We start from the raw sequence: 26,359 nt of genomic DNA, 5'->3' as shown, positions 1-26,359 counted from the left end.
TACATACATTGAGGGAGGGTGGGAGGCAGTCAAACACATGCATTATGCACACACAGACAATATTTTCCCCATTTCTATACATACACAATGTATGCCCCATTGCCTCATCTCAAGCAGCACACCTGTCATGCACAAACAAGTACGCACACCTTCACTTTATAAGATAATAATAGTGTGTGCACACACAGTTGTCTTGCAATATTAAAATGATCAGCCTGTCTCCTGTCTTTAACAGTCACTTGAGTAGACTCTTGTCTATCCATACCCATCAACTACATCTCCTCATAAAGCTTCCCAAAAGACCTCCTGTACTTCAGCTGTGTATTTAAACACTTAGACTCTACCAGCATAGAGATTGTGCAAAGCCTTATAAAAATGTCAGTGTAAATGTACACCCATTATTTTCCATATTTAAAGTCAATATAGCTTACAGATCCTCACCTCTGAGAAGTGAAATCTCTCAGGCGCTTCTTTCAACCTCTCTTGATTTACGTTAATCGTGCCCCCCCCGTCCCCCCAGGCTGTCGGCAAACAGATTCTCCTCAGGTGATTGCATTTGGAATGCTATTCATGCAGAATCGGACTTATAACACACAGAAAAAGGTTAGACAGATTTGATGACATATTACCGTCAAGCGACATGAGAAATGTCACCCCCTTGTCCATTTTCCCATTGCTGTTTGGGTTCTGACTAGGAGGTGAAGCACATCCATTCGATTCTTGAACCTCTCTTTCCTGAAACGTTTGGCAAAGGACATGTTTTAAGAGAAGAAATATTTTAACAGAATCAAACAAACAGACGATTAATAAGTCTATGTAAATTATTAGGGCTTTGTGCAAGCCACATGGTTACAGCAAATGTCCAAATCACTGCAACAGATAAGAATTCTTTAGGGAGTGAAATACAAACAAAACAACAGGTAATCCTCTTATTCTAAACAGTGATCAAAATTGCCTTATGTGTGTGGTTTCGTGACATGGCTCAGTGTTGCAAGTGAAGGTAAACATGTATAATTAGAGAGATAAGACCAGTGCGGCCACAGGGAGGGGTTTAAGACACTTGGGCGGGTCCCAGATTTTGGTAACTAGTCCCTAATGGGCAAGACCGCTGTGTTGGGAGGCGCATAGGGCAGTTGCTTTATAATAAGGAAGAAAACAGAAACATTAGGCTGCTTCCGAAAAAACTGCAAAGCTCTTCTGGTACCGTGCCGTTTGCCAGCTGATTCGCTCGGAGAGGCAGGTGTTAACGATTCCGTCTTAAAACACGAATGTGGATTGCTGCGCTTACCATTGTACGAATGAAGTACTGACGGACCTTCACGTTACGGTGCGTTCGTTTGATTTTGTCAATATTTTGTCATGTATTTCAGTTTCTTCCATTTTGCAGGTGAGGATAATATAACTTCTGTAGTAACGAGAAGTGTGCTACTCAGTTTGGAGCACATATGTGTTTTATGATAAAAGACTTCTCGGTCACTACCTCTTCCCTCACGAGTTGAGTGAATGCAATCGACCTCTATACCAGTGTTCTCGTGTCAGTGTCACTGTTGCAATACAAGCTAGTGTCAGAATTTGAAAGTGGTCGGTAGTCTAACCTTTAAAATCAATAGTTCATCAAATGCACTGAGAATGCAAGCGCTGGTGTAAGTGTCACTTTTCCTATTAGAAAATACCATTATCTCTTTAAACAATAAACCCTCGGTATTGCATTGTCTCGCTCTATCATCACATTGTGTCATTGCTCGGCAGTAGGTTACATTAGGTTACTACGATTACAATGCGTGAGGGTCTATGTCGACCATTAGAGCTGAATTGTTTTGGACACACAGCCTCAACATCAGGGTAAAATGATTACTTGCCGACGGAACAAAGCCTTCCGCGTCGGCGCCTATCCGCTCATTCCAGGGCTGTAAATTGAATGTTTCCCATCCTCGCAGACACGCTACCCACTGAAGAACATATGACATGAAAGAGCAAATTACCAGACAAACGGTTTGAGTGTCCATTTCCCCGTGAGTAAATTTTACTCCTTAGTCCATCGCATTTTCTAGATCTGTATATTCTTTATGATTATATCTGAACTTGCCACCCCATGCAACATTACTGAATACAAGGTTTTACACATGAACAGCATGAAAAGATAACGTTCACTGCTTCGTCTGGTTTAGCATTAAAAGCGCATATAGATGCCATTAGAGAACTGTAGTCTACGAAGATGTATGTTTTGATTAACTCAACTATTGATTAGTTGTACGACCGGCTGCAATTTTTGAAGCATGTACTTCATATAACTTCAGACGCCCCTGTGGAAAGGTTTCAATTGCAAGGGAATGTAGTGTAAAGTAACATGGCTCTTCCAAACGTCGTTTTGGTGCAAATAAAGTCGTCAAATTGATCGCAAACCGTTGGCTCTTAACTGACGGCTTTGTGAAAGACCTGTTTGCTGCAGGACTCTTCGGATATAGGCGACGAGGGAACAGTGATTAGTGAGACTAATTTCACTAAGATTTACCTGAGAGTGCTAATTTCTTGAAGTGAATTAACCAAAGCAGTAGGAGGTAAATACTTGAATCAGTAAGAATTATACCGCAAAAGATAATTGTCTGATTAAAGCGGACGAGGGCTTGAAAAGGATGGCTCAGACTTTGTCTCATAGTGCCGCTGGCGAGGCATTGTTGTTTTACATTCTTTGTGCTGAAAGGTTATTGTTACGGTAAAATTGCTCCCATACTCTCCTCATTTACCCATTAATTTTCACGTAACGTGTATGGCTTTGTTCTGTCGTCTCTTCATCCTTATGTGCTGTCTGTGTGGTCATGGGTAAGCAGGCTGCCCTGTCATTAGGTTTCAGTGTGAACTGTGGTCCCTTTAGAGATTGTCAGTTGACTTTATTAACATGGTACAGGATGAGTTAATGAGGTAATAAAATATTGTCTATCAGTAAGTCACATTATGCAACTGAGCTGTAACTTTGACTTGTGATGTCAGACTGGTGTGAAGAAGAACTCATTCATTTATGTGACACAAATTGTATAACTATGTTGGAGGGGGCTTCTCTCAAACATAGCTGTGAAGCATTCAGTAAACTTAAGTTCAGTAAACACACAATTTTCAGTTTTGTATTTGAGATCGTGCATCCCTTTGTTTATCCCATTATTTTTCCTTCTTATTTCCCCGTTGCCCGTAGTTCAAATATAGTTTTGCTATTTTGCATGCTCTGCTGAGCAGTAAATACATTCAGCAGTGACCTAACGTGAGGTAAAGTGCGGTCTGTGTGGGCTAGGCTATTACAGAGTAGTATTTGCACTGGCGGCTGTTATGTTGTTACTCAGTTATACTCCATGCCTGTCTTGTCACACATGTTTGAGTGCTGATTGATAGAGAGCTCTAGTGTTTGACTTTATGTCTTGCATTAAATATTCTGAGTAAGGTGATGTTTCATTTGACTATAACTCTAGTCAGATGTGCGTCATCTTATTCTTTCTCCCCCCTGCATTCCTCATTCTATCTGTTGTGGCCTTGAGCCTGTCTCTTAGCTAGTGTTGCTCAGATGAGATCACTCTTAATAATTGAAAGATGTTTTGCGCTGAGGAATAAGCCAGGGTACATAATTGAAGACATGTGGAGAGAAAAAAGGGGGGGGGGGGGGTTTGCCTTATAAGAATAATTGCATTTGACAAACACTGCAAAACCAGATGTTTTCAAAGTGCCTCAACATAAGGCACATGTTGTGTTAGTTTGAGAAACTGTTACTCTGAGGGACTCAAGTAAGTAAGGCCTCAGCGTGTCAGAACGGAACGGCTGTTGAATGGGCGTGGTAGTGGAGTGGGTGAAGGAGTACCATTAAAGAAGACAATGTGTTAAGTTCTTATGAAATTCAGGGATGTTGTGCCCTTGTGCCAGTGTCCTTATATAAAGGCAAACATGTTCCCTTCTTAATGTGGCAGCAGGCATTAAGTGTTCTCTCTGGCTGAGGGGTTCCATAAGTATCTTTTAGCATACAGAGCAGTAGTCTCTGTCACTCCCACACAGGGCAAAACTGATGAGTCCCAACAACTGCCTAAGTCTATGTTTTCTATAAGGTGTACATGCACTAGTATAAGAAGCATTACTCACCCTGTGATGAGATAACAAGCAGTTTTTGAGTGGGATTTAGCATCGTATTCACCCTATGGTACTCATTAATGACCCAGGCTATTATAATTGTGTGGTTAAAATGCAAGCTGTCTCTCCTCTATTGTACCGTGCGTGGAAATCCCCAACATCTCTTAATAGCTGAATCAGTTGAACCAAGGTCGAAGACTGGAGTGGTCATTAATCAACAAAATGGTGAACAGCCACGATCGCTGGGCGGCAATGGTGTTTACACAAAATGCCCTCATCTGGTGGTTAACTGGCTTTTGTTTGGATCTTGAACTTAGGGTCAGGACTATAGCTGGGAGAGCTGGTTATAGCTCATTTATTAAATGTGCGACTGTTCCCATATGAAAAAACGTTGGGCAGGAGGCATTGGCCCATAAGAACGTATTGTTTTCTGTAGCAAATCCACACACTGACTGATTTCAAATGACTGATCCATTGAAGGTTATTGTGGAAGTGTAGTCTGTCAGACAGGAGATTATGAACATTTATTCACGCTTCATTGGAGGAAATGTCTGTATTTGATTGACAGGTGGGCTTTAGCACTATATTGTGAGGTGTGAACCACATAACCTTGACCTTACATCCAGCAGTTGACAGACTAAAGTCACTTAAAGCTGAAGTTTTTGCAGCACGGTCATGAGCACTGCCTCAGTTTCAATGTTGCAAGCAGTAGCTTTGTGATTTTTTGAAGTTTTGCTAGCACTGCTGATTTCCTATGACAGATTGTATTTACACATCATTGCATTCATCTGAAGTTTTGTGCAAATGTTTTCTCCACTTTTGAAGGAAAATATTTGAAAGAGAAATAAACAAGTTGCCTTGAAGTTGAACGTCATGCCTTCAGATTCACTCGAAGCTCCAAACGTGTCCTCTTCACTCAAACTTTAATTCGCTCTGACAGCTTCCGCTATGATTTTTCAGCAGCTTTTTAGAAACTTGAGACTTTCAGATCCAAAATTTCTGAGACCTTTGATAGAAACATCAGAGAAGGTTATAACTTTGTTCCTTCGCAGACTGGCAGCAGCTTCATTCCCTCAGACAAGGTTTGTCTCTTTTCCCTAACAGCTATCATCTTTTTGTTGCCAGTCTTCTTCTTCTTCTTCTTCTCCCTCATTTTTATTGTTCTGTTTTTTTTTTCTTTTAAATTTTGTGTGTGTGTGGACAGGGATGTTATAGTTTTCCTCAGCGTTGCTTTTTTCAGAGAGGTAGAAGGACAGCAGTAATGAGTCAGCGAAAGTGTCCTTTTTAAAGGTAGGAGAATGACTGACATGTGGAGCAGAGAATGTTTTTTACTGGATGGGTGCACATGTGTCACACAGGGCCTTATCTTTGCCATAGTGAGAAACCTTCAAGCTAAAGGACTGATAAAAGACCTCAGTGGAAAACACAGTAGTAGGCTTTCAAGATGAGCTGCTGTACCAACAACAACAACAACAACAAATATTCAGAGTGTTTTTATTTATATTTGAACATAAATGAAATATTTGCTTATTTATTTTTGTTCTTTTTTTTGTTTTTCAATTGAAGAAAAATTGAAGTTATTCTCGTATCTACCTTATAAGATTCTGCTTTGTTCCTTTAGTTGTTAGTGTCTGAGCTGGTAGTAGGTTTTCTCTCTCTTTCTCTCTCCTCACTACATCCCTCTAACTCTCTCCATTCTTTCATTTGCATCTCGGCTGCATGTGAGCACCCAAGTGTTTTCCTGGAGTCAGGTGGCTAATTGGCTCCCATCTGTTGAGACAAGTGTCTGTGCCGAATTGCCGAGTATTGAAGAATTTGTGTCGGGAGTTTTACCACATTGATTTAACTCTGCTGTGTAATCCAGAGTGCAGTACTGGTGCCATTTCTCTGTGTTGTCTTAGTACATTTTGCTCTGTGCTCTATCTATTATGTTTGTAGAGCAAACTAATTTTTAGCTCTGTCACCGGTTGTCAGTCAGGACTATTAGGAAATGACAGGGAGCATGCTGAGAGATTTCTGTTTTGCTTGCTGTATTGTGGAGCATGAGCAATAACTGTCTGATCTTATTTCCTCATGACAGTGATCCTGCACTGTGTTTGCAACTGCTGAAATAAATCAGCACTTTTGAGTGAGATTAGAGGGTTTGCATTAATGCACTTTATGGATGAACAAAATCAGTATTGGTCTACTCATAACTCTAGTATTAAGCCTGCTATGCTGTCGGCATATGCCATAACCCTGTAGTCTCTCATGTTGATGTGCGTGAAGGTCTGTTTTTCAAAAACAGGAAGTTTAAAACCACACTGCCACAGGATGTCACGTGGAGTCTCCGTGGTCCTGTGTAGACTGGGAACTGTATACAGAACTGTAAACCACATGAAGGTGTTGTGCAAGGAGGGCAGTGGGCCAGCTTTCTGAAGGGATTAAGACAGAGCAGGATCAGTTAGCCGTGAAGGTTGAGAACATCGGGTTGGTTATGGCCTATTCACAGTGACCTTGAACTCAAGCATTGGCCCGGTGCCTGTCAAATACTGATCACTCTCAGGAGCACCAGGGACCTTGAGAAACCCTCCCCCCCCTCCCACCATCACCCTCTGTGTGGTTGGTTCTGATATGACAGGTTTCACAGGATTTTTTTTGGAGATTTGTGCTTGTAGAATGATCTCCATGTCTTCATGTTACAAGACCTGAGGATAAATGTATGATCACAATTTAACTAATTCAAACAACAAATAGCAAATAATGATGTAAATGTATGCTCATCATCATCATCATCAACTTATCTGCCTGATACCATTCTCTCTGCCTGTCTGTCTCTTTGTCTGCCTGTTTCTCTCTCTCCTTCTCCCTCCCTCTCTCTCTCTCTCTCTCTCTCTGCATCCACCCCCCCCCCCCCCCCCCTCACTGACTGTGCGATTCATCACAAGAGTCTGGCGGGATCTCTCTCCAGCCCTGTACCAGGCTCCTTGCAATAAATGCAATTCAAGCACTTTCTCCATGAAAAAAGGGTTTCTGACAATTGATGGGGTGTCAAAAGTGACCTTCACTAATGAGGTGATGCTTAGGTATCTACAGCTGAAAAATGAAGGAAAGCTATTTCTGCAGAGTGGGGCAAATTTTGTATGTAGGAACAGGGGCTGCCTGACAAAACGAAACATGGGACCATTTGGTCGTTAAATATCACATTTCAGCAAAAAAATGAAAAAAAAAAAAAGGATGAAGGGAAATCTGGGGAGAGAGAAAAAGAGAGAGAGAGAGAAAGAGAGGTGGGGGTGGCAAAGAGTGAGGGTGAGTGAGTGAGTGAAAGGGAACTTTCAAGGTTGAACTACCAAGGTTACCTTGTTTTTTAGATTTGTGACACAAATTGAGTTGTAACCCATGGGATGTTGTCCCTATGGCACCTGATGTATTATTTTGCGTATTTTTTGACATTTTTTTGGCCGAGTGAGTGCATGAGCAAAATTGAGGGCTTAAGGCCAGTTGTTAATGGTTGTTTGCAGCCTGTAAGTGACCTTATGTTGGTCTGTGTGCATTGGATACTCTGGGTAAAATCCTGACATTAAATTGTTTTGCAACCTCCATCTAAAATGAATTTTCACTGAGCACAGATCCTGCGTGACCTTTACTTGCGTATCTATTGTTAATGACAGTGCACATTGCATAATGCTTTGTTAAGCTTCTGTTGAGCATTATTTGATCTCAATCGTCATAGAGCTCTTGTGTTCATTTGTTTATTTTGCTTCATGTTTTTCATGCCGCATCCGCAGAGACTGTATAAATCCAGCCAATTTAAAAAGCATTCGTTAATGCATAGGTGGTCTCTTTACCTTGCTCTTTCTTCCTTTAGATGGATGTGGTTATTTTCCATGTGTAGAGTAAATTGTACATGAAGCCAAATAGCTCCATCAAATCAAATACCTCCTTTGTTTTCGCCCAGCCCAGTGAGACAATGAGAGGAAGAGACTGCTCCAGCACTGACTTCTACTTAAGACAAAATGATGTGGATAAACAGAGGCATAGCAGCATTAACACTAACCTTGAGGACCGCTTTCAGTCAGTCACAGCAAAATAGTAAAAAGAGGTTGTGAAAGACTGTCATTTAGGCTAGCATTGTTACTGATTGAGTTTTAACCTTTCAAAACCAGCAAGGAGAAGCAAGATCACTCTCAGCACTTGTAATATATTCAAGGGATTGAAACTAAACTGAAAACAAGTATGAGGTGTCAACATCAAGGATGAAAAGACTGTTACTGAGGTTATTTATTATCTACACAAAAGGAGCTGTTTGTCAAATCATACATAGCGTGATGGTGAATCTGAGAGCTTGAACACGCGGAATACCCAGACTGTTAAATGGGTCTGCGTGGAAAAGAGAATCCTCTTAATTAGTTCTCATTGACAGACACAAAGCAATAACCTGAGGTGGTGCTAACGGTATGATTAATTTACTTATTTATGCGCAGAAAATGTGTCTCCGCTGATTAGAGGCCAATGAGGGGAAAAAATTGAAACGGTAGTGATGATGACGGAGAAGGGTGTGTGTGTAGAGAGAGAGGGAGAGGGAGAGTGAGAGAGAGAGAGAGTGAGAGAGTGAGAGAGAGAGAGAGTGAGAGAGAGAGAGAGAGAGAGAGAGAGAGAGAGATGAAACGCTGCGTTTGGTAGATTTGTCATCTAAGCTTGGTGACTTTATTACCTTCAGTAGATGTGCAGTGCATTATCTACGTGGACAGGGAGCTGTTGGTGGAGATATGATTGAACCTGTGTGTGAGGGGTCATCTATTCTTTCACTACCACTGATACACTGGACCTGGACACTGCCCTTAGTATGAACCCTGCTTCTCACTTCTCACACTGAGTCATGACCCGCCAGCCAATTAGAACATAACAGACCATGAAAATCTGTTTCTGTCCAAAAGCTGACTCTGTCTTTTAACATTGGATGGCACAGGGTTCTAGCAATGTACACTTCCATGCTGTTTAAATGGCCTCTATTTCTCTATTTTTAGTGAAATATATTTTGAAGAGTCGAGGAATTTGGGGTTCTTTTCTGTGAAGAGTATTGGAAGGCTTTGTGCTAATGAACCACCTGATCACATTAGTAGTTTTAAACAAGAATCCCTCCCTTCGGGTTCCCATACATCCATTTCCCAATGATGCAGTAGGACTGAAGAAAACCAGGTGCAGTGTTTTTCTGGATTTTTTCCTTTGCTTGTGTATGCAGGTTCTCTCTCTCTCTCTCTCTCTCTCTCTCTCTCTCTCTCTCTCTTTCTTTCTTTCTTTCTTTCTTTCTCTTTCTCTTTCTCATGCTCTTGGGGTTTCTATTCTGAGGTACAACAGGAATGGATGTGTTTTGTCGGTGGGTGTGTATGTGTGTGTGAATGTGTGGTGGAATTGAATAGGTAGCGGTATCCTGTGTGGGATTTCCTTACTGAGACTGTCCTTGACCCCCACAGACGCTATGTGAAATGGTTTGTTCCTGCTGTGTGTGAACTCATGGTCAGAGCAGTCAAAACAAAAACCAACAGAGTCACGGAGACACATGCACACCCACACCTACACCCACCCACCCACACAGACACACACACACACACACATCTGACAAATAACCTTGTTGTGGTGCTTTGGATCAGACTCCTGGTAGGTAACTAATTTCATGGTGAGATGACAGTAAGAAACAGTGGCCACAATCAGAGGAACACAAAGACAGAGAGAGAGAGAGAGACAGATGGACACGGATAGACAGCCAGGAGTCTCTTTTCTCACTGGGGCTGCTGTTCATCTCTCAGATGGTGGTGTGTGTGCATGCGTGTGTGCGTGTGTGTGTGTGTGTGTTCGTGCACGCGTGCGATTGCTGGCTGCTCTCTCCTCTGATGAGGATGTTCACTGGGCAGTGTGCCACTAATGCTCAACCTAATGCAGGAGCTCCCCACCTGCTGCTCCTCTGTCATCCTCACCTCCCTGCAGCTCCCTGCGTGTGAGTGTGTGTGTAAGTGTGTGTGTGTGTGTGTGTGTGTGTGTGTGTGTTTTCATGTATTTGTGGATGCATGAAAGAAGAAGATGCAGTCGTGACCAGTATGTTCAACAATGCAGAACTGCCCTTCGTCTCTCGCCTTGCCTCTCTCTCTCTCGTCGTTAATCTGAGGGACTTGTACGTTTTCTCTGAGAAGGGTGAGACCACTTATGGTAAAGCTTGCTTTTATATGTCCTCAATACAAAGCACAATCAATGTTTTTTTTTTTTCTTTTAACAATTTGTACCAGTGTTTCTTTGAGCTGAGAACTGTTCCTCGGTAAGCGTTGTTGTTGTTTTTCCATTCACAGTATGGCCTCATAAACTGCTCCAGTGCGCAATGTAGCACAACTCTTCGTTTGTAATAGACAAAGTAGTATTTCCGTTGACAAAGCAGCTAGCCGTTCTCTACAGGAAAGTTAGACCCTGCTGTCAAACATCAAACCAATTCTGCCGCAGGTCTTGCAGCAGAGAGAGACAAGCCTCATTTAGGTTCTTAAATCTCTCTAACATCTGCATTAGATACTAAACTTTAAAAAAGTTATTCTGTTAGATGCTGCCTGGTTTAACTGTCAGAGTGCACAGTAAATTGGCCTATGATAAATGAAGTCTAAAACTCTTTGGGAAAATATAAACACTTTGAAAGTTGATTAAACGCTGTTTAACTGGCTGTGTGTTGGCTTGTGGTATGAGACGCTTTGAAGGCAAGCTTTTACTTCTGTACGCTGTGTGTCTTAAATGTAAAATTTGCTATAATGACTTTAATTAAAGACTTTACTCTCTTATATCTGTGCAAGCACTGTATGTGTGAAGCCCAGCTTGACTTCAGCTCTTTTTGTACAGCTATACTGCCCCCATTCACTTGGCAGTCTGATTTTTACTGAATGTGTTAGGAGAGCAGAGGACAACAGGAAAGGCAAATTTCTTTTCTGCATGCCCGAAGCCTCCACATTTGTCACCATGGCAGCGATTAAGTTGATGAGCGACCCTTTTGCCTAAGGAGAAGTGGTGGATGATCACATTTCAGAGCTTGGTCTATCTCTCTCCCTCCCTCCCTTCCTCCCTCTCTCTCCCTTTCTCTCTCTCTCTCTCCCTCTCCTTTGTCTTTTCCGGGAGCGGTGGGTTGTTGGGCTGCGGCAGTAGTCTCTGTCTGTGTTAGAACGGAGTGATTTTTAACCCCTCCCGCCGTGTTGTGGGCTAATTAGTTTAGATGCAATACCTGGGAAGGCTTTGGTATGGACAGGAAGTATCGGCCACATTTTCATTCTTGGGACCTACATTATACGTATTACAGGAAACTTAAGCCGGTCTTGAGATCACAGATGGTAGCCTATATATTATTGAATAGTATATGCAGAACATTGCAGCGAGAGGTTGCGGTTTAAATTGTCTGCATAAACCATGACTCACTTTACTCGTCGTAGTCATGCAGAACAGAAAAGCCAGTGACTGTCAGCTGAAAGAGAATATTAATAAGATAGAAGTGCAGCACACTTCAGATCATATGGTTTAAGGCAGAGAGTGCTCTCTTAGAATGGCTATGCCACGAACACTCTGGGTGACGTTTCGCACTGGCCTAAATGCTATCATTCTTTTTATGCACGTCTTAACGGGGAGCTAGAAACAGAAACAAAGAAATGCAATTCCTCTCATGGCAAGACAGTTATGCATTCATGTTTAAGAAACTGAGAACAAGTCGTCATTGCGAAATTACGGAAAGTTTCGCTTTAAGGAAGTGGTTCTCTGTCTGACGTCAGAAACCTGAACAGTTAAGAACAGTAAAGAACATGTATGTAAGGGATAGTTTAGGTGTGCTGTAATTCACCGTTGGAATACAGCTTTACTCTTTAAGTAGGTTCTGAAAGAGGAACTAGGGCAGCACACACGCGGCTGTGTAAATGGCTGTTCTGTTCTTCCAGGTGCAAACTCAGACATTCTTCTGCTGGATCCTCCATGCAATTAACAACACGTACGACTGTCTCCTGAAATGACCCGTTAAAGCAAGGTTACCCAAATCCAGTCCTGCTGCTGGAGTCTTCCCCTTCATAATAAGAAAGTCGGTTTTAGGTGAGGAACAGGTGTGAGACCACTGTGGTTGTTAGAATTGAAAACCAGCGGGACGTTGACTCTTAGGCGAATCTGCCGTGTGGAATGCAATGACCGTCATGTTTTCCCATATTAGATTCAGATGTATCAGTGCTAATCTGATGCAGCAATGTTTAGTCCAATGATGTTTGCAGGAGTGGAATTAGACACAAGAGTAGAGAGTAAGGACAATGTCAGACTTAGTTTCGTGCCTTAAAAGACTGAAACACCTGTTGTGTTCAATGCCTGTTAGCCATTTTGGTTTATATACATAGATATACATATATATATGTATATATATATATGTGTGTGTGTGTATATATATATATATATATATAATATATATCTGTGTGTGTGTGCGTGCGTGCGTGCGTGCGTTAGTGTGTGTGTATGTGTGCGTGCGTGCGCGTGTTTGCTTGCATGTGCGTGCATTTGTACATTTGATAATATCTGAAGCGGTCCCTGGTTGAATTTATCTTGTAGCGACAGCAAAGGATAATGCAGTGATTACCTACGGTTGTGCCAGGACAGTGATGTAATAGCTCTTAGATAAACAATTAGACTACACTGTACAAAGGGCTTCTCTGCATGGCCACTGTTCTATCCCAATACCCCAGAGCCCTGTAGGCAGAGAAGACACGGACTTCACAGACAAATATATCGTTTCATAGCTACTGCCACTGCTGTGGCCATTAAAGAACTATCAAACAGTCCTGTTCCTCTGAGACCAGTATTCAGTACATTCATAAATACACACCCTGTATTTATGAATGTCACAGATATGTACATTATTATGTCAGTGATTGACTGGTTTCCATAAGAGAAAGACTAAGTAAATAACATTAGACATATACATACTGAATGCATATGTGATGGAGAGATACAGAGCGAGTGAGAGAGTAAAGGAAACATGGTAGAGAGAGTGTGAAAGCCAAGGGGAAGAGAAGCCAGAAGATAGAGAACAGGGAGCTAAAGCCATGTTTTCCATGTCTGGCGTTTTCTCTCTGTTTCCCCCAAGGGGAGAGCAGGACTGTGGTGATCCAGCCTAATGATCTGAGATAGAGAGAGAGAGAGAGAGAGAGAGAAAGGAGACAGAGAAAGAGAAAGAGAAATAGAGAGAGGCTTTTGGATGGACAGAAGGAATGCTTAAGAGGTTAAAGAGAGAAACTGAAGGCATTGTGATGTGTCTGAGTTGTACGCTGTGGTGTCAGTTGGCTTGTAATGTGGTTTTAAACTGATGTAATTAAGAGCTGAGCCCTCAGCAGTTTTCTGCAGGCTAATGAGTTTAGAAAGTGCTGATTTCCCTCAGCCACCCTGTCTGACACTGTCACTGATTATAGTGATGACAAAGACTCCCAGGTGTACACACGCAATCTGGCACACACGCACAGAAGCCTGTGTGGATGCACACACACGCACGCATGCACGCACGCATGCACGCACGAACGCACGCGCGCACCCGCGCACGCACACGAGTTCGTGGCGTCCGCCTCTGTTAATACCCTGAATTCACCAATCACCTTCACTACCTCCCATAGTGCTGTCTCTTCACACACACTGAAAAAGTGGTCTATCTCTCTCTCTCTCACCCACCCACGCTCTTTGACACACACACACACACACACACAGACACACAGACACACATGCACACACACACATTTTAAGCCAGGTTTTCTCAGATCGATGACCATATCTAAAGCTCAATTGGAGGTCAGGAGCAGTGCCTCTGAAATGGCTAAGGCAATTTGAAACTGCTGTTGCCATGACTACAGGATACCTGTGTGCAAGCCTTCATTTTATGATTTTCGTTTGCCCACTATTTTGGTATGATGAATGAACAAAACTGTACAGACACAAACTTTATACTTTGCTCATCAAGCCTATTCTTGAAAAAATGTGGCAAGTTCAAGGGCACTAGTTTGAGTGTAATACTGTTTCCTCTCTGTCTCTCTCTCTCTTTCTCTCTCTCCCTCTCTCTCTCTCTGTATGTGTATGTGTATGTGTGTGTGTGTGTGTATGTGTGTGCGGGCACCCTTGAGAGACCCTTAGTGGCCTCCATAGAGGTCCCATGTGACCAAACACACACACACAAACACACACACAAACACACACACACACACAAACCCTCAGAAAGCAAAATAGAGAGTCATTCCTGGGGTGAGACAGGCTTTGGAAAAGGAGAAAAAAGTGGGTGTGTGAGACTCAGAATCAGAAAAGGAAGAGAAGGGAGGGAGAACAAAAGCATCAAACCAGGGTGTGAGTCAGAGTGCCCATCAAAAGCCAGTGATGGGAAACTGTAGATCTCATCTGAGCAAGACGGGACAGGCAGTACCAGAGGATGGGGATGTGGTGAGAGAGGTTTAAAAAAAAGTGAAGAGAATATGGTTAGAGGGAATGGCAATTTGATTATGGGATAGGAAAGGGAGCAGTAAGGTTCTCTAGGTGAGAGGGGTTCAGATATTATCTCTGAAGAGAGAGGGAGTGGGGATGAGGTTATGGGCTAGTGCTGGATTAGATTTGGGCAGGGAATCATTCAGCCACAGATAGAGTTAGTCTTGTCAGAGACTGAAGGAGGCGCTGATGCTAAATGTGGTTACAAAGTGATGGGCACACACTTGTGTGTGTGTGTATGTGTGTGTGTGTGTATGTGTGTGCATGCTTGTAAACATGCTTATGAGGAATATTATAATGATAATCCCCTGTCATGGTCACTTCAAGGAGCTCTCTATGCATTGTTCTTTTAATTATACTGACTTTATTATTGTTATTTTTTTAAGTCTTTTCCATCTCTTTCTTTCTTTCTTTCTTTCTTTCTTTCTTTCTTTCTTTCTTTCTTTCTTTCTTTCTTTCCTTTAATTTTCTCACACTTTTTCTCTCCTTGCAGGCCCCTCCTCTCTCTCTCTCTCTCTCTCTCTCTCACGCTACCTCTCTCTCTCTCTCTGACCTCTGTCTTTGTCTATCCAGGACAATTTAACAGTCCTTATCTCTGTCAATCTCTCATTGATTGTGCACCGTGTGTGTGTAAGTGTGCTAGTGCATATGCCACGAATCGACTCGGACTGACTATACTTATCTGTGACTTGCTCTACAGCGTTCATGCATGCGCACCTGTGTTTGTGTGTGTGCGTGTGTGTGTGTGTGTGTTTGTGTGTGTGTATTGGCTGTGTTGATTTTTGAGTGGCTGCTTATGTATGTGAGTGTGCATATTTGTGTATGTCATTGATTATGTCTGCTTAGTCTTCATTGAGTGGTTTATCATGCGTCACATTCATGGATTGCTTGTGTGATACCCTTCAGGTCTGCTTGTCATATGTATTTAAGTCTGTTCTGCTGATTCGAGGTGGTAAAGTAACTTACAGTGTCAGTTATGATTTAAATCACTGTAAAGTAAAATTTAAAGTAACTTACAATGTCAGTTATGATTTAAATTACTATAGGCGTTAGAAGTTATAGAAAATCTGAAATTCAACACAAAAATACAATCATAGGGCTACAGTTATTCATTACATATATATATATATGTACGTAACAGAATTGGCATTCCATTCTATTCTATTCTATTCTATTCTATTAGATTCTATTCTATTCTGTTCTGTAACTAATAATAAATGGCTTTGAGTTCTGAGCCTGTATTTCTGAGAATGGTAAAGTTATTTTCTTTGTGAACTGAACTCTTTGACACATAAGATTCAGTATTCATTCTCGTGACCTCATTTCAAAAGCTATGTGTATGCTTCAAAATATGTCCATAACTGAAATGGTTTTGTTGAAATGATTTTACCATACCCTTATTAACACCAGTAACATTCTCTAGCAGTGTAACATTTGCGGTCATGCGGGCATCCATATTTAATCATTCTTCGGACGAGGAGTCAAAACAGCATTGAAATTCGCCGAAAGTAGCCTTTTCTGCTCCTTTTTTTCAACAAGCAAATCTTGTTCCGAGAATGGTCTCCTGAGTAAGTTGTTCTTTGTGCGGGTTAAGGCGGAGGTTGTTTCAAGGTCTCAGTCATAAAACCTCTTTGTGGTGTCTAGTGAGTGTTTCAGCACTTCAAATACTGCTCAGCGTGTGTGTCATGACCACCCAGCTGGACAAGCCGACAGCCGCATGCCAGCCACTCAATTACCATTGCTATTCGTACACTCCTCGTCAGCGTACGCCTCAGCGGCCGCTCGGCCTGCTCTTCATATACCACAAGTTTCACAGACCCCTCACTGCGCTTTTGTTTTCTGCTTATCTGGACCGCTTTGACGCTGCTCCAGCCCTAGACAACAACAACAAAAAAAAACAAGAACCTTTTCCCTCATAGCTTGGAATTCAAGTGTATTTTTTCATTAAAGGTTAGACAGAACGGGGGGGGGGGGGGGTTTGGGAGATGTGGGTGGAGTGTATAAAGATCATTTTCTGCACTCAGGTTACTCAAGAGCACCTTCAAAAGTCCCCCATCAGACAGATAGGTGCTCAGAAACAAAGGCCCCACGTCCCCTGAGTGAGGCTTTTTTTTTTTTTTTTTTTTAACCTCTGATCCAGCTCCGGAGATCCACTGGACAGAAAATCTTTGCTTTAATCCATCACTAACATGCAATAAGACAAACAGGAATTGTCTGCAAATGAACATGGACCTCATTAGTTAAATGAAGAGGATTTTCCCAAGGCTACATTGGAAATATGCTGTCCAGTGGGTCCCTAGGTCCGGCTTTAGAAAACACTGATATATACAAACTTTTTACAAACTCCTCAACTGTTCTTATCCCTTTGCCACTCACCTAGTCGCCTGACCAAGTAAAGCAGTGGATAGTATCAAAGACTCAGTAGGCCTATATGAAAATAATTTCTTTTTTTCTGTGTAACGTAAAGACATTACCACAATTTTGTATCAATCTCTTAAAATTCCACCCACAGCCTTAGATAATCTCAACCCGTTTCGTTTGTAAGTATATTTGTTTTTTTTTTAAGTGCCTCTGTCTCCTTGTGTGTGTGTGTGTGTGTGTGTGTGTGTGTGTGTGTGTGTGTGTTTGTGTGTTCTGAATCTCTGATCCGCCACCACCCACACAGGGAACACTGTGGAATAAGTTTTGCGTTCTCACCGATGTTTTCTCCACAAATTCCCTCAGAAAAAATAAAAATCACTTGCCAACGCACTCTTTGATGTTTCTCGCTTGTCATTTTTCATGTCATTTCAGGCCTTGAGAACATCTCCTGAACCCTCCTTTCTGCTAAAACATAGAGAGAAAGATGGAGAGGGGGAGAGAGAGAGAGAGAGAGAGAGGGAGGAAGAGAAGGGGGTGACTTGTTTTACTGCGTCTGAGTTTGAATGTTCCAGGATGTCGGGATAAGTGCGTGAAGGGAATCAAACTTCAAAGGACTGTTGATTTGGCAAAATGTGGGAAACATTTTGAGGCAGGATGGTGTTTTGTGGCTGGCACCCTTAAAATGCTCTTAATTTGTTTGAAGACTGTGAAAGCTTTGCTCAAGGAATGGAGCTGAACTTATTTTCTGATTGTTACAGAATAATTTAGAATCTAGTTGGCTGATTTTTGTGCTTCAGAAACACGCTTAAATTCTTACAGAAATGTTTTTTTTTTTTCTGTCATTTTCTGACATTCTGACATTTGTCATTCCATTTTAGTTTTGACAACCTTTCACGAAATTGTGTGTGTGTGTGTGTGTGTGTGTCTGAGGGAGACAAACTGAGGGCATCTAGCTGTCCTAATGCATTCCCCTCTGTCTTTTGTTTTGCTGTTTGGATGTTTTTCTGTTAATCCCCCTCATCGATTGGCTTGTGTTTTTACATGTGCGTGGTTGCCATGTTAATGCCAGCGTCTGTCAATGATTTGTTTTGGTCCAGACACACCTGCCTCACTTCGTCTCCCTCTCTGAGTAGAGCGCTGCTTCCACAGCTGGTAGGAAAACATTGGCTGTCCAATCAATGATGCATCAGTTATTATAAGCAGACTAATAGGCTTTTGCAACATTCACTAATCTCATCGCCAATTAGTATGAGTTGGAAAAGTGTTTTTACATTTTGATTAGTTTCTCTCAGGATATATCAGCTCGTTCACATATTTACCTTTAAATACACCAGTGTTAAGGTGGCGGTGGCACGGTGGCTCAGCGGGTAGCGCTGTCGCCTCACAGTAAGAGGGTCTTGGGTTTGATTCCCGGCCGGGCGTCTACTGTCCTTGCTGTGTGGTTTTTGCATGTTCTCCCTGTATCTGTGTGGGTTTCCTCCCACAGTCCAAAGACATGCAGGTCAGGCAAACTGGAAACGCTAAATTGCCCTGGGTATGAATGTGTGTTTGTCTGTGTGTCCGCTCTGCGTTGGCCTGGCGACCTGTCCAGGGTGTTTCCCTGCCTTTCACCCTATGAGCGCTGGGATAGGCTCCAGCACCCCCCGCGATTCTGATTAGGATGAGAGATGAGAGTGAGATATGAAGGTGCATTTAAAAGTAAAAACAAGTTAAATGCATGTATTTCAGTGTAGCAATAAAAAAACAGCAACAAAGAAAAACAACAACAAAAGAACCCCACATAATTTCTAAGGTCGTATTTAATATGCAAGAAAAATCAAGCCCATACCCTAAAACTGAGAATAATTAGAATTTTTAATTTGTTCTTTGACTTAAGGGATTAAATGCTCTTTCGATAGTTAAATGAGGCTGAAGCACAGTTTTAGGAAAATCAAGTTGAGCCAAGAAACCTTTGGCCATTTTAGCTTTAGCACAAAGTAGAAAACACGTTACATAACCCAGTTGACAGTGCTTTTTCACTGCAGCAGTACCTCCAGTCAAAAAGAACGGAGGAATTTTAATTCAACTACTGTATTCACGGTTGTAATTTTATGTGAATATTACATTTTCCAGTCACTTTAAACCTCACAGAGCATCCGAAGGTTTTATGCTGGTCAAACATGATGCACTGTGTAATGGTGAAACCATTTTAGGCTTTAAATTGTTACAAAACAAGAGGGCAGATTATTTTAAACAGACCTCAAGACTGTGGTGTTAATGGGTCAGAAGAATTTCCTCACTATAATATTAAGACAATTTTACCTTATTTTACTGTTGTGGGATGGTACATTTTAGACTGGGTTCTGTGTATTGCTTTGTATTTTGTCTGTGCAACTGTTGCATCTAACGCATCGAATCCCATCTGTGTAGCACGCATACTATGTTTGTTTGCCTATATTTCTATATTTCAGTGAAGAAATCCCTGTGGGAATTGTTATGTGAGAGCCATGTGCATGTGCGCTGTCTCTCTGAACTCTGTTTATGTACTGTCTGTTCTTCATCTTCTCCTTTATTGGTTTGTTAATGGGGAAGGTTTTAGTACTGCTCTGGTCAGTGAACACTAGCACATTCAGCAAAGTTCGCTTCTAAACATTAGACATCCATTTCCATCTGTAGGCTACACTGGCTCTTTTCCCTTCTGTTCAGTTCATCTGGGGAGTTTTTGTGAAGTGCTATAAATAAATATTGAAATGACAGAACGCTTAGCATCCGAGTGAAAGTTGTGATACTTTTAAGAACATGGAAGAGTTTCAGTCTGAAATGGGGTATTGGAGGAGAAATACAGAGTTGAGGAAAAAAAAAAAACAGGAGGAAGCGATTTCTGAGGTTCAGGTTTCATTTTATTGACCACAGGGAACTTGGTCTATTACCGCAGTGAGAAAGTGACTACCATTGGTATTGACAAGATGACAAGAAACAGTTACTGGACGGTTCTTCAATACACAACCACACACACACACACACACACACACACACACAGACACACAGAGAGTACAGACAAGGCCAAATCCTCTTTGATTTTGCTGTGAGACAGCTTTTGGAACAGGGGTTGTGTCTGTCTGACAGGATATTGTGAAACTAGCTCAAGGTTGAGCCATTGCGGCTCTAGACATATCCTAGCTGCAGTAACTCGGGGGAGAGGAGATGAAATATTTTACGTAATGTAAACATTGGATATGTCATAGATATGAGTCGCGTTTAATCCATTGAAGTTACACTCAAACACAGTCTCTCGTTGTCTCTCTCTGAAACATCTGGGGGGTGTTTTTGGAGCGTGACCCTACTCTGAGGTGAAGAGATAAGACGTGAGTCAGTTGAGTTCAGTGTTCCCTTTGTGTCTGCCTTGGTTGCATTCAGAGTCATTCAGATATTCAGAGCTCTTTGGTAACAGCTGTTAACTTTCTCAGCAGAATGATATACTGAGTGTATATACGGATTGACTTGGGGCTAATTAACAAACTGATGGTTTCGTTGAAGACTTCTTAAGATGATTCCTATCAAAAAATTGAATACAGAGATTGCAGAATTTGATGTAGTTGCATAGTAATGATTTAACTTCTGTGCTGACTTTCCTAAAATGGGCTCCTCTGTGCATAAATAAACATAACTGAGGGAAAATGTATTTAATGTATATTTGGTGTATGAATTAATTTATGTACAAAAAATAACATTAACATTACAAAGTAGTTCTTTAGTTATACAGAAATTGTTGACTTTAAGTACTTTGAAAACCAATGTGATGGTGGGGACACATAATGAAAGCAGTCACACGCATAATCACACATGCACATACAAAAACGAAAACGAAAAACAGAAACACACAGATGGGCTTTGTACATAATCAAACTGAACTCTCCCTCAAGACAGAGCTGTTCACAAACTAGTCCAAACTAAGCACTAATTAGCACTAACAAACCCATATTTTTTTTTTTGACGACACTTGTACAATTCTGTGACGAAACAGATGCGTTCATTTTTCATTATTCTGTAAATGTCTTGTGTAAAAGCCCCTTAAACAGTGAATGACGTCGTATAATGTCCGTATGATTACATCATTATGGTCGAGCTGAACAGACTCTTTTTCTCTCTGTACGCTACATGCTAAAGCTTGTGCTGTCACCAGCTGTTTAAGACTATGACTTATCACAAATGGGGATAAAACCCTCTTAAGTAGCCTTCCTCGGAGGCAGCTGGCAGAGTTTCCATTTCGTCTCTTTATGAGTGAATCCCAGAGCGCTTCCTGGGAATGAGAATGTATCTATGAGCAGACCTGTTAAAGACAGTCTCTCTTTTATGCACCTGTTTTATTTTTTCATTTTTCCCTTGGTCTCCGTTGAGTGTCTACCCGGCTCTTCTCTATATAAATCTCAGACGTCTTTCCTTTGATAACTCTCCACTGTGTTATGTTTATAGCCTTACAGTCTCTGTAGCCTCCCCCCCCCCCCCCCTCTTTGTGGAATGCAGATGGTTTCTGATTTGCACTGCAGTATTGTCAGGGTCCTGCTTTGTTTCCGTTGCAGAATGTGAGTGCTCTCTTCTCTAGTGCTGTAATAAAACTCTGAATGACTGAGTTCTCTGATTGACTCAATGACTCACTGATTCACTGACTGACTCTAGTGCGGTGATAAAACCCTGAATGAATGAGTTCTCTAACTGACTCAATGATTCACTGACTCACCGACTGACTCTAGTGTTGTGATAAAACCCGAAATGACTGAGTTCCCTGACTCAATGATTCAGTCACAGACTGCTCTGATAGATGGACAGACTGATGGACAACCCAGCTGACTGACTGACTGACTGAATCACTGACTGACTCTAGTGATGTCATGAAGAGACTGAATGCTGACTGTCTTCTCTAACCAACTGACTGCTACTTTGACTGCAGTGTCTGACTAACTCACTGACTGACTCACTGACTGCTCAGTCTCACAGAACATTACAGTAATGCCGAAGTGCAGAACATTACTGCATATAGGTTTATACTGGATGCTTGTCGTGTGTGTGTGTGTGTTTGTGTGTGTGCATCTGTGTGTGTGTGTGTGTGTGTGTAAGGGTGAGGCACAGGGAGCTATCAACCAGATGTATGCCCTCACCTAGACATTGTTATTATCCTGTGCACACAGCTGTGCAAATTCAATTAAAGGACTACATAAGCACACACAGGCATGCACATACACTTAGAGTTATAAACACACACACACACACACACACTCCCACAAATCCTAACTTTCAAGGGCATGTAAGTGGTATTTGGTCTTCTTCTTACACGATCCCTGTAAAATGCATGGAAGTGCAAAGTACTGGCTAATTGAGATGAATGACCCTGGAACACATGACTAAAGAATAAGAGCACATTTCATGCTGCTTTATCCCTCATAAGTTTAAGACTGCATTTGACTTTAGACTTGTTATATGCAAATTAATAATATTCTTAATGACTCTTATATAGAGACACAACTCGTAGGTCTTTCTGAAATCACTTACACAAGTGAGCAACCTTGGCATCCATGTATTACATTTTAGATGTCTTTTCTATTTTTGACTTTGGAGAATTAAGATCTGGTCTGAATCAGTAGTTGATGATTTTTCTGGACATTGTGATAATTTTACCTGTTAGTGATTAATAGCTATCAAGGATATGAGCCTGGCTGACTATGTTCCCTGCCTTCTTACCTTTTAGTGGTACCTTTTTTTGGTTTTTGTATGTATGTTTTTGTGTGTGTGTGTGTGTGTGTGCACGTGCGTGCGTGAAAGACACAGAGAGGGGTTGAGTATTTTGTAAAATTTAGACAAAAGTGATCTTTAGAAAAGTGATGAAAGTGATTGTGTCAAATCAAAGCAAAAGGTTAGTATCTCAAGTTAGTATTCAGCGATGGTTTTCAGACTACTTCTCAAAGGACAGGTCTCTTTCCCCACCTCTATTCTCTCTATCTCTCTCTCTCTCTCTCTCTCTCGTTCTCTCTCTCTTTCTCTTCTTTCTTTCTTTTTTTTCTTTCTCTGTTGCTCTCTCTGACTTTTGCTTGTCTTATGACTTTGACATGTTGTGGGTAGTTGGGGAAAGTAGGTCAAGCAGAGAGAGAGAGAGAGAGAGAGAGAGAGTCAGGGGAGATGTTGCCTCTGGGGTGATTGTGGATGAATCATTTTGCCCGTGGCGAGGCATGTTTGGATAAGAGCACCCGGCGACGCTAACAAGTCCAAATGGGTGCAGTTTAGTGTGGATTTAGCTGGCTGGCATAAGCCGCCTTCATCAGAGGCAGCGTTCAGCGATAGCCTCCTGGGCTGTGACACGTGAATGAGGTGTTCAGCCTTTAGGGTCCTTCATTCACTGACTCTCTGGTTACGAGCCTTTCAACTGAAGAGGAGGGGGGAAAAAAAAGCATCCTTGAGATATAGAGGGAGAGTATAACTGTGCGAGAGGTGTGTTTGCTATTCTCTCATGGCAGTAGTGTGGATTACATTAGATTGAATCGGCCTGAAGTCATTCCGACATGGAGAACATTGAGACGTAAGAAGCCGTGAGTAATTTGTGAGGCATATTTTTGGGGGGCAAACAGTACTGCCAGTTCTAACAAACTGGCGTACAAACTGGCTGTCATGTGATGTCTCTTTCCTCCACTCATGCTGACTGGAGAAAGACCATAACCGTTTCTAATTACCGAGGAGCAAATGTAGCCATGGCTATTAGAATCAGTTTGATACTTTCTGTTAACTTTAATTAACTTTAATTACTTTGTAATTCAGGATTCATCATGAAGATGAAGGAGAGAGTTAAAACAGAGGAAACAGGAGAAGGTGATTATGGGGCAGAAGGAGAGATATTGAGCGACCGGGTAAATGGTAGCAAATGAGAAGGCAAGATAGATGAAGACACCATGAAAATGGTCCAGTGAGAGAGGGTGGGAAAGATTAAGGGAGGGGTTTACTTATATAGACTCACTAACATGTTCTCTCTCTTTTTTGCAGGTGGGAAAGTGTATGACCGTACGATCATGATCAGGACTTAATGTCATGACCTTCTTTCAGACCCTAAGAGGATTTAGACATCTGCTTAGAGTCTCCAGAAACCAAAACATATCTCCAGAAGCTTTGTGAAGACAGGAAGAGAGACCAACAGCAACAACAACAACAACAACAAAAACAAATCCAATCAGAGACGCACTTCTGCAAAACCTGAAAGAAAAAAAAGGTGCAAAAGGCGCAAAAATGAACGTGGAGACGTTGTCTCAAGACTCCATGTTGGAGTGTCAGATCTGTTTTAACTACTACAGCCCCCGTCGGCGGCCCAAGCTGTTGGACTGCAGGCACACGTGCTGCTCTGTGTGCCTGACTCAAATGCGCAGCACCCAGAAGGAGATCCGCTGCCCGTGGTGCCGTGGCGTTACCAAGCTCCCAGCGGGCTTGTCCGTTTCTCAACTGCCCGACGATCCCGATATCATCACGGTCATCGCCATCCCGCACGCCTCTGAACACACGCCCGTGTTCATCCGTCTCCCCAGCAACGGCTGTTACATGCTCCCCTTGCCTGTCGCCAAGGAACGTACCTTGTTGCCCGGCGACCTGGGTTGCCGACTGTTGCCGGGCATGGGCGGGGGTCAGCAGAAAGGCATGGCGATGGTTGCCATGCCGGAGGAGGAGCCTCTGGGCTTGGCGATGGAGGGATTGGAGGGAGAGATGGAGAGGAGAGGAGGAGTAGGCGGAGGTGTTGTGGTAGGGAAGGGTTCCACGTGGTCGGGGGTGTGCACGGTTATCCTAGTGGCCTGTGTGTTGCTCTTCCTGCTGGGCATAGTGCTCCACAACATGTCCTGCATCTCCAAGCGCTTCACCGTCATCTCCTGTGGTTGACTGCCCACCTTCTCTTTGCACTCCCTCGCACATACACACACACGCACACACATACACCTTGACTGCCCTGCGAGCACTCTACTGTGGCCCTGTGCCAGAGAAACTACTTAAAGGAACAGGAGGACAGGAGAACATTATTCACATAATGGATGCCTGGAGAAATGAGAGGAACAGGGGGGAAGAAAGAAGGAAGTGGGAACTGGGGACCAAAGCTGTGTGTGTGTGTTTCACACTGTACACCTGAGGAATGCTGGACCAATGAGAGTGATATATATTATGTGTGAGCACACGTACGCGCTCACACACACACACACACACACACGCACACGCACATGTGCACACACACACACACACACACACACACACACACAGATGCACAAATCAATCTGCCAAAATCAGATGATCCCTAGTGGAGTGTCCAGTGACTGATGATTCATTTCTCTCTATGGTTGTTAGAGTGAAGCAGTAGTTATCTTTAGCTGCTCTACAAGTCTCTCATCACTGCTACACCACTGCACTGGGAGACACAGTGTCTAGCCTCTGTTCATGGCATTCAATCTAAAGTCAACTGATTCAGTGCTATTTGTAAAGTCAGTTTGTGTCTTTGTTTGTGAAGAGATTGCTGTTACCAATAATTATACTCTGTTTTGTTATTTGATTTTTTTTCTCCCTTTTTGTTAACATGGGAATGAGTAAAGCCTTTATTTGTGAAGATGTATGTGTGTGTGTGTGTGTGTGTGTGTGTGTGATATAAGGGTGTTGGCGTGTACCTTTCTGTTGAAAAGAAACAGGGAAAATGTGTTGTATTTTACAGTGTGTGTCTTTGTGGCGGGGGAATTGGATGGGAGAGTGCAGCTCTTTGCAGTGCTCTGGGAGAGCAGGCGTGCTGAGTGTAGATGAAAGCTGAGACTTAAAGAGCAGAAGGATTCTGTGTTTTACCTGACCCCCACTGCCACCAGCACATTCTGATGACAGGTACAGCTTTCAATAAGACATACTCACTCTTTCATCCAGGCTGCATCTCTCTCTCTCTCTCTCTCTCTCTCTCTCTCTCTCTCTTTCTATCCCTCCTGCCCCTTTTTCTTCCACTCTCTTTTTCCTCACACTCTCAAACGTACCCACACAAACACACCCAAGAGAGTGAGAAATCTCATACTGATTACTTGTGATTAATGCAGGCTTTTATTTTCATTCAACAGCAAGACAGGCTATTTCAGTGTGTGAGTGTGTGTGTGTGTGTGTGTGTGTGTGTATGCATGCAGTTGGCTGGTGGGCTGCATAATACACACGTGAAACTGTTACTGTCCAGAGATGTATTACCTGTCTCCTCTGTTGTGTACCACAGCTCTGGTTTACTGTGTAATAGAAGCAATGAAGCCTACAGCACATAAACAGGGTCCACTGCTTTGTACAGCTATGTAAAAACGACTGTACGTCTGTTCTGAATTACTGCATTTTTTTTATGGTCCATGAGCTGAATAAATGTTTTCGCTGAATGGGTCAAACAGTTGTAAGGTTGAATTTT

At 42.3% G+C, this 26,359-nt stretch overlaps 1 protein-coding gene across 1 annotated transcript; it reads left to right on the top strand.

Moving 5' to 3' along the window:
* The first annotated feature begins 1,249 nt into the window (after positions 1-1,249).
* On the top strand, positions 1,250-25,129 carry LOC115813030 (E3 ubiquitin-protein ligase RNF152-like). Its single transcript, XM_030775618.1, has 2 exons — positions 1,250-1,327; positions 23,956-25,129. The coding sequence occupies exon 2, from the start codon at positions 24,196-24,198 to the stop codon at positions 24,832-24,834; it is 639 nt and encodes a 212-aa protein (XP_030631478.1). The 5' UTR covers positions 1,250-1,327; positions 23,956-24,195; the 3' UTR covers positions 24,835-25,129.
* Positions 25,130-26,359: the final 1,230 nt, after the last annotated feature.

This window comes from Chanos chanos, chromosome 5, assembly GCF_902362185.1.
Source record: "Chanos chanos chromosome 5, fChaCha1.1, whole genome shotgun sequence".
In the NCBI taxonomy this organism is placed as follows: Eukaryota; Metazoa; Chordata; class Actinopteri; order Gonorynchiformes; family Chanidae; genus Chanos; species Chanos chanos.
The sequence above is the reverse complement of the archived record's forward strand: the minus strand, read 5'-3'. Positions and strand labels throughout refer to the sequence as shown.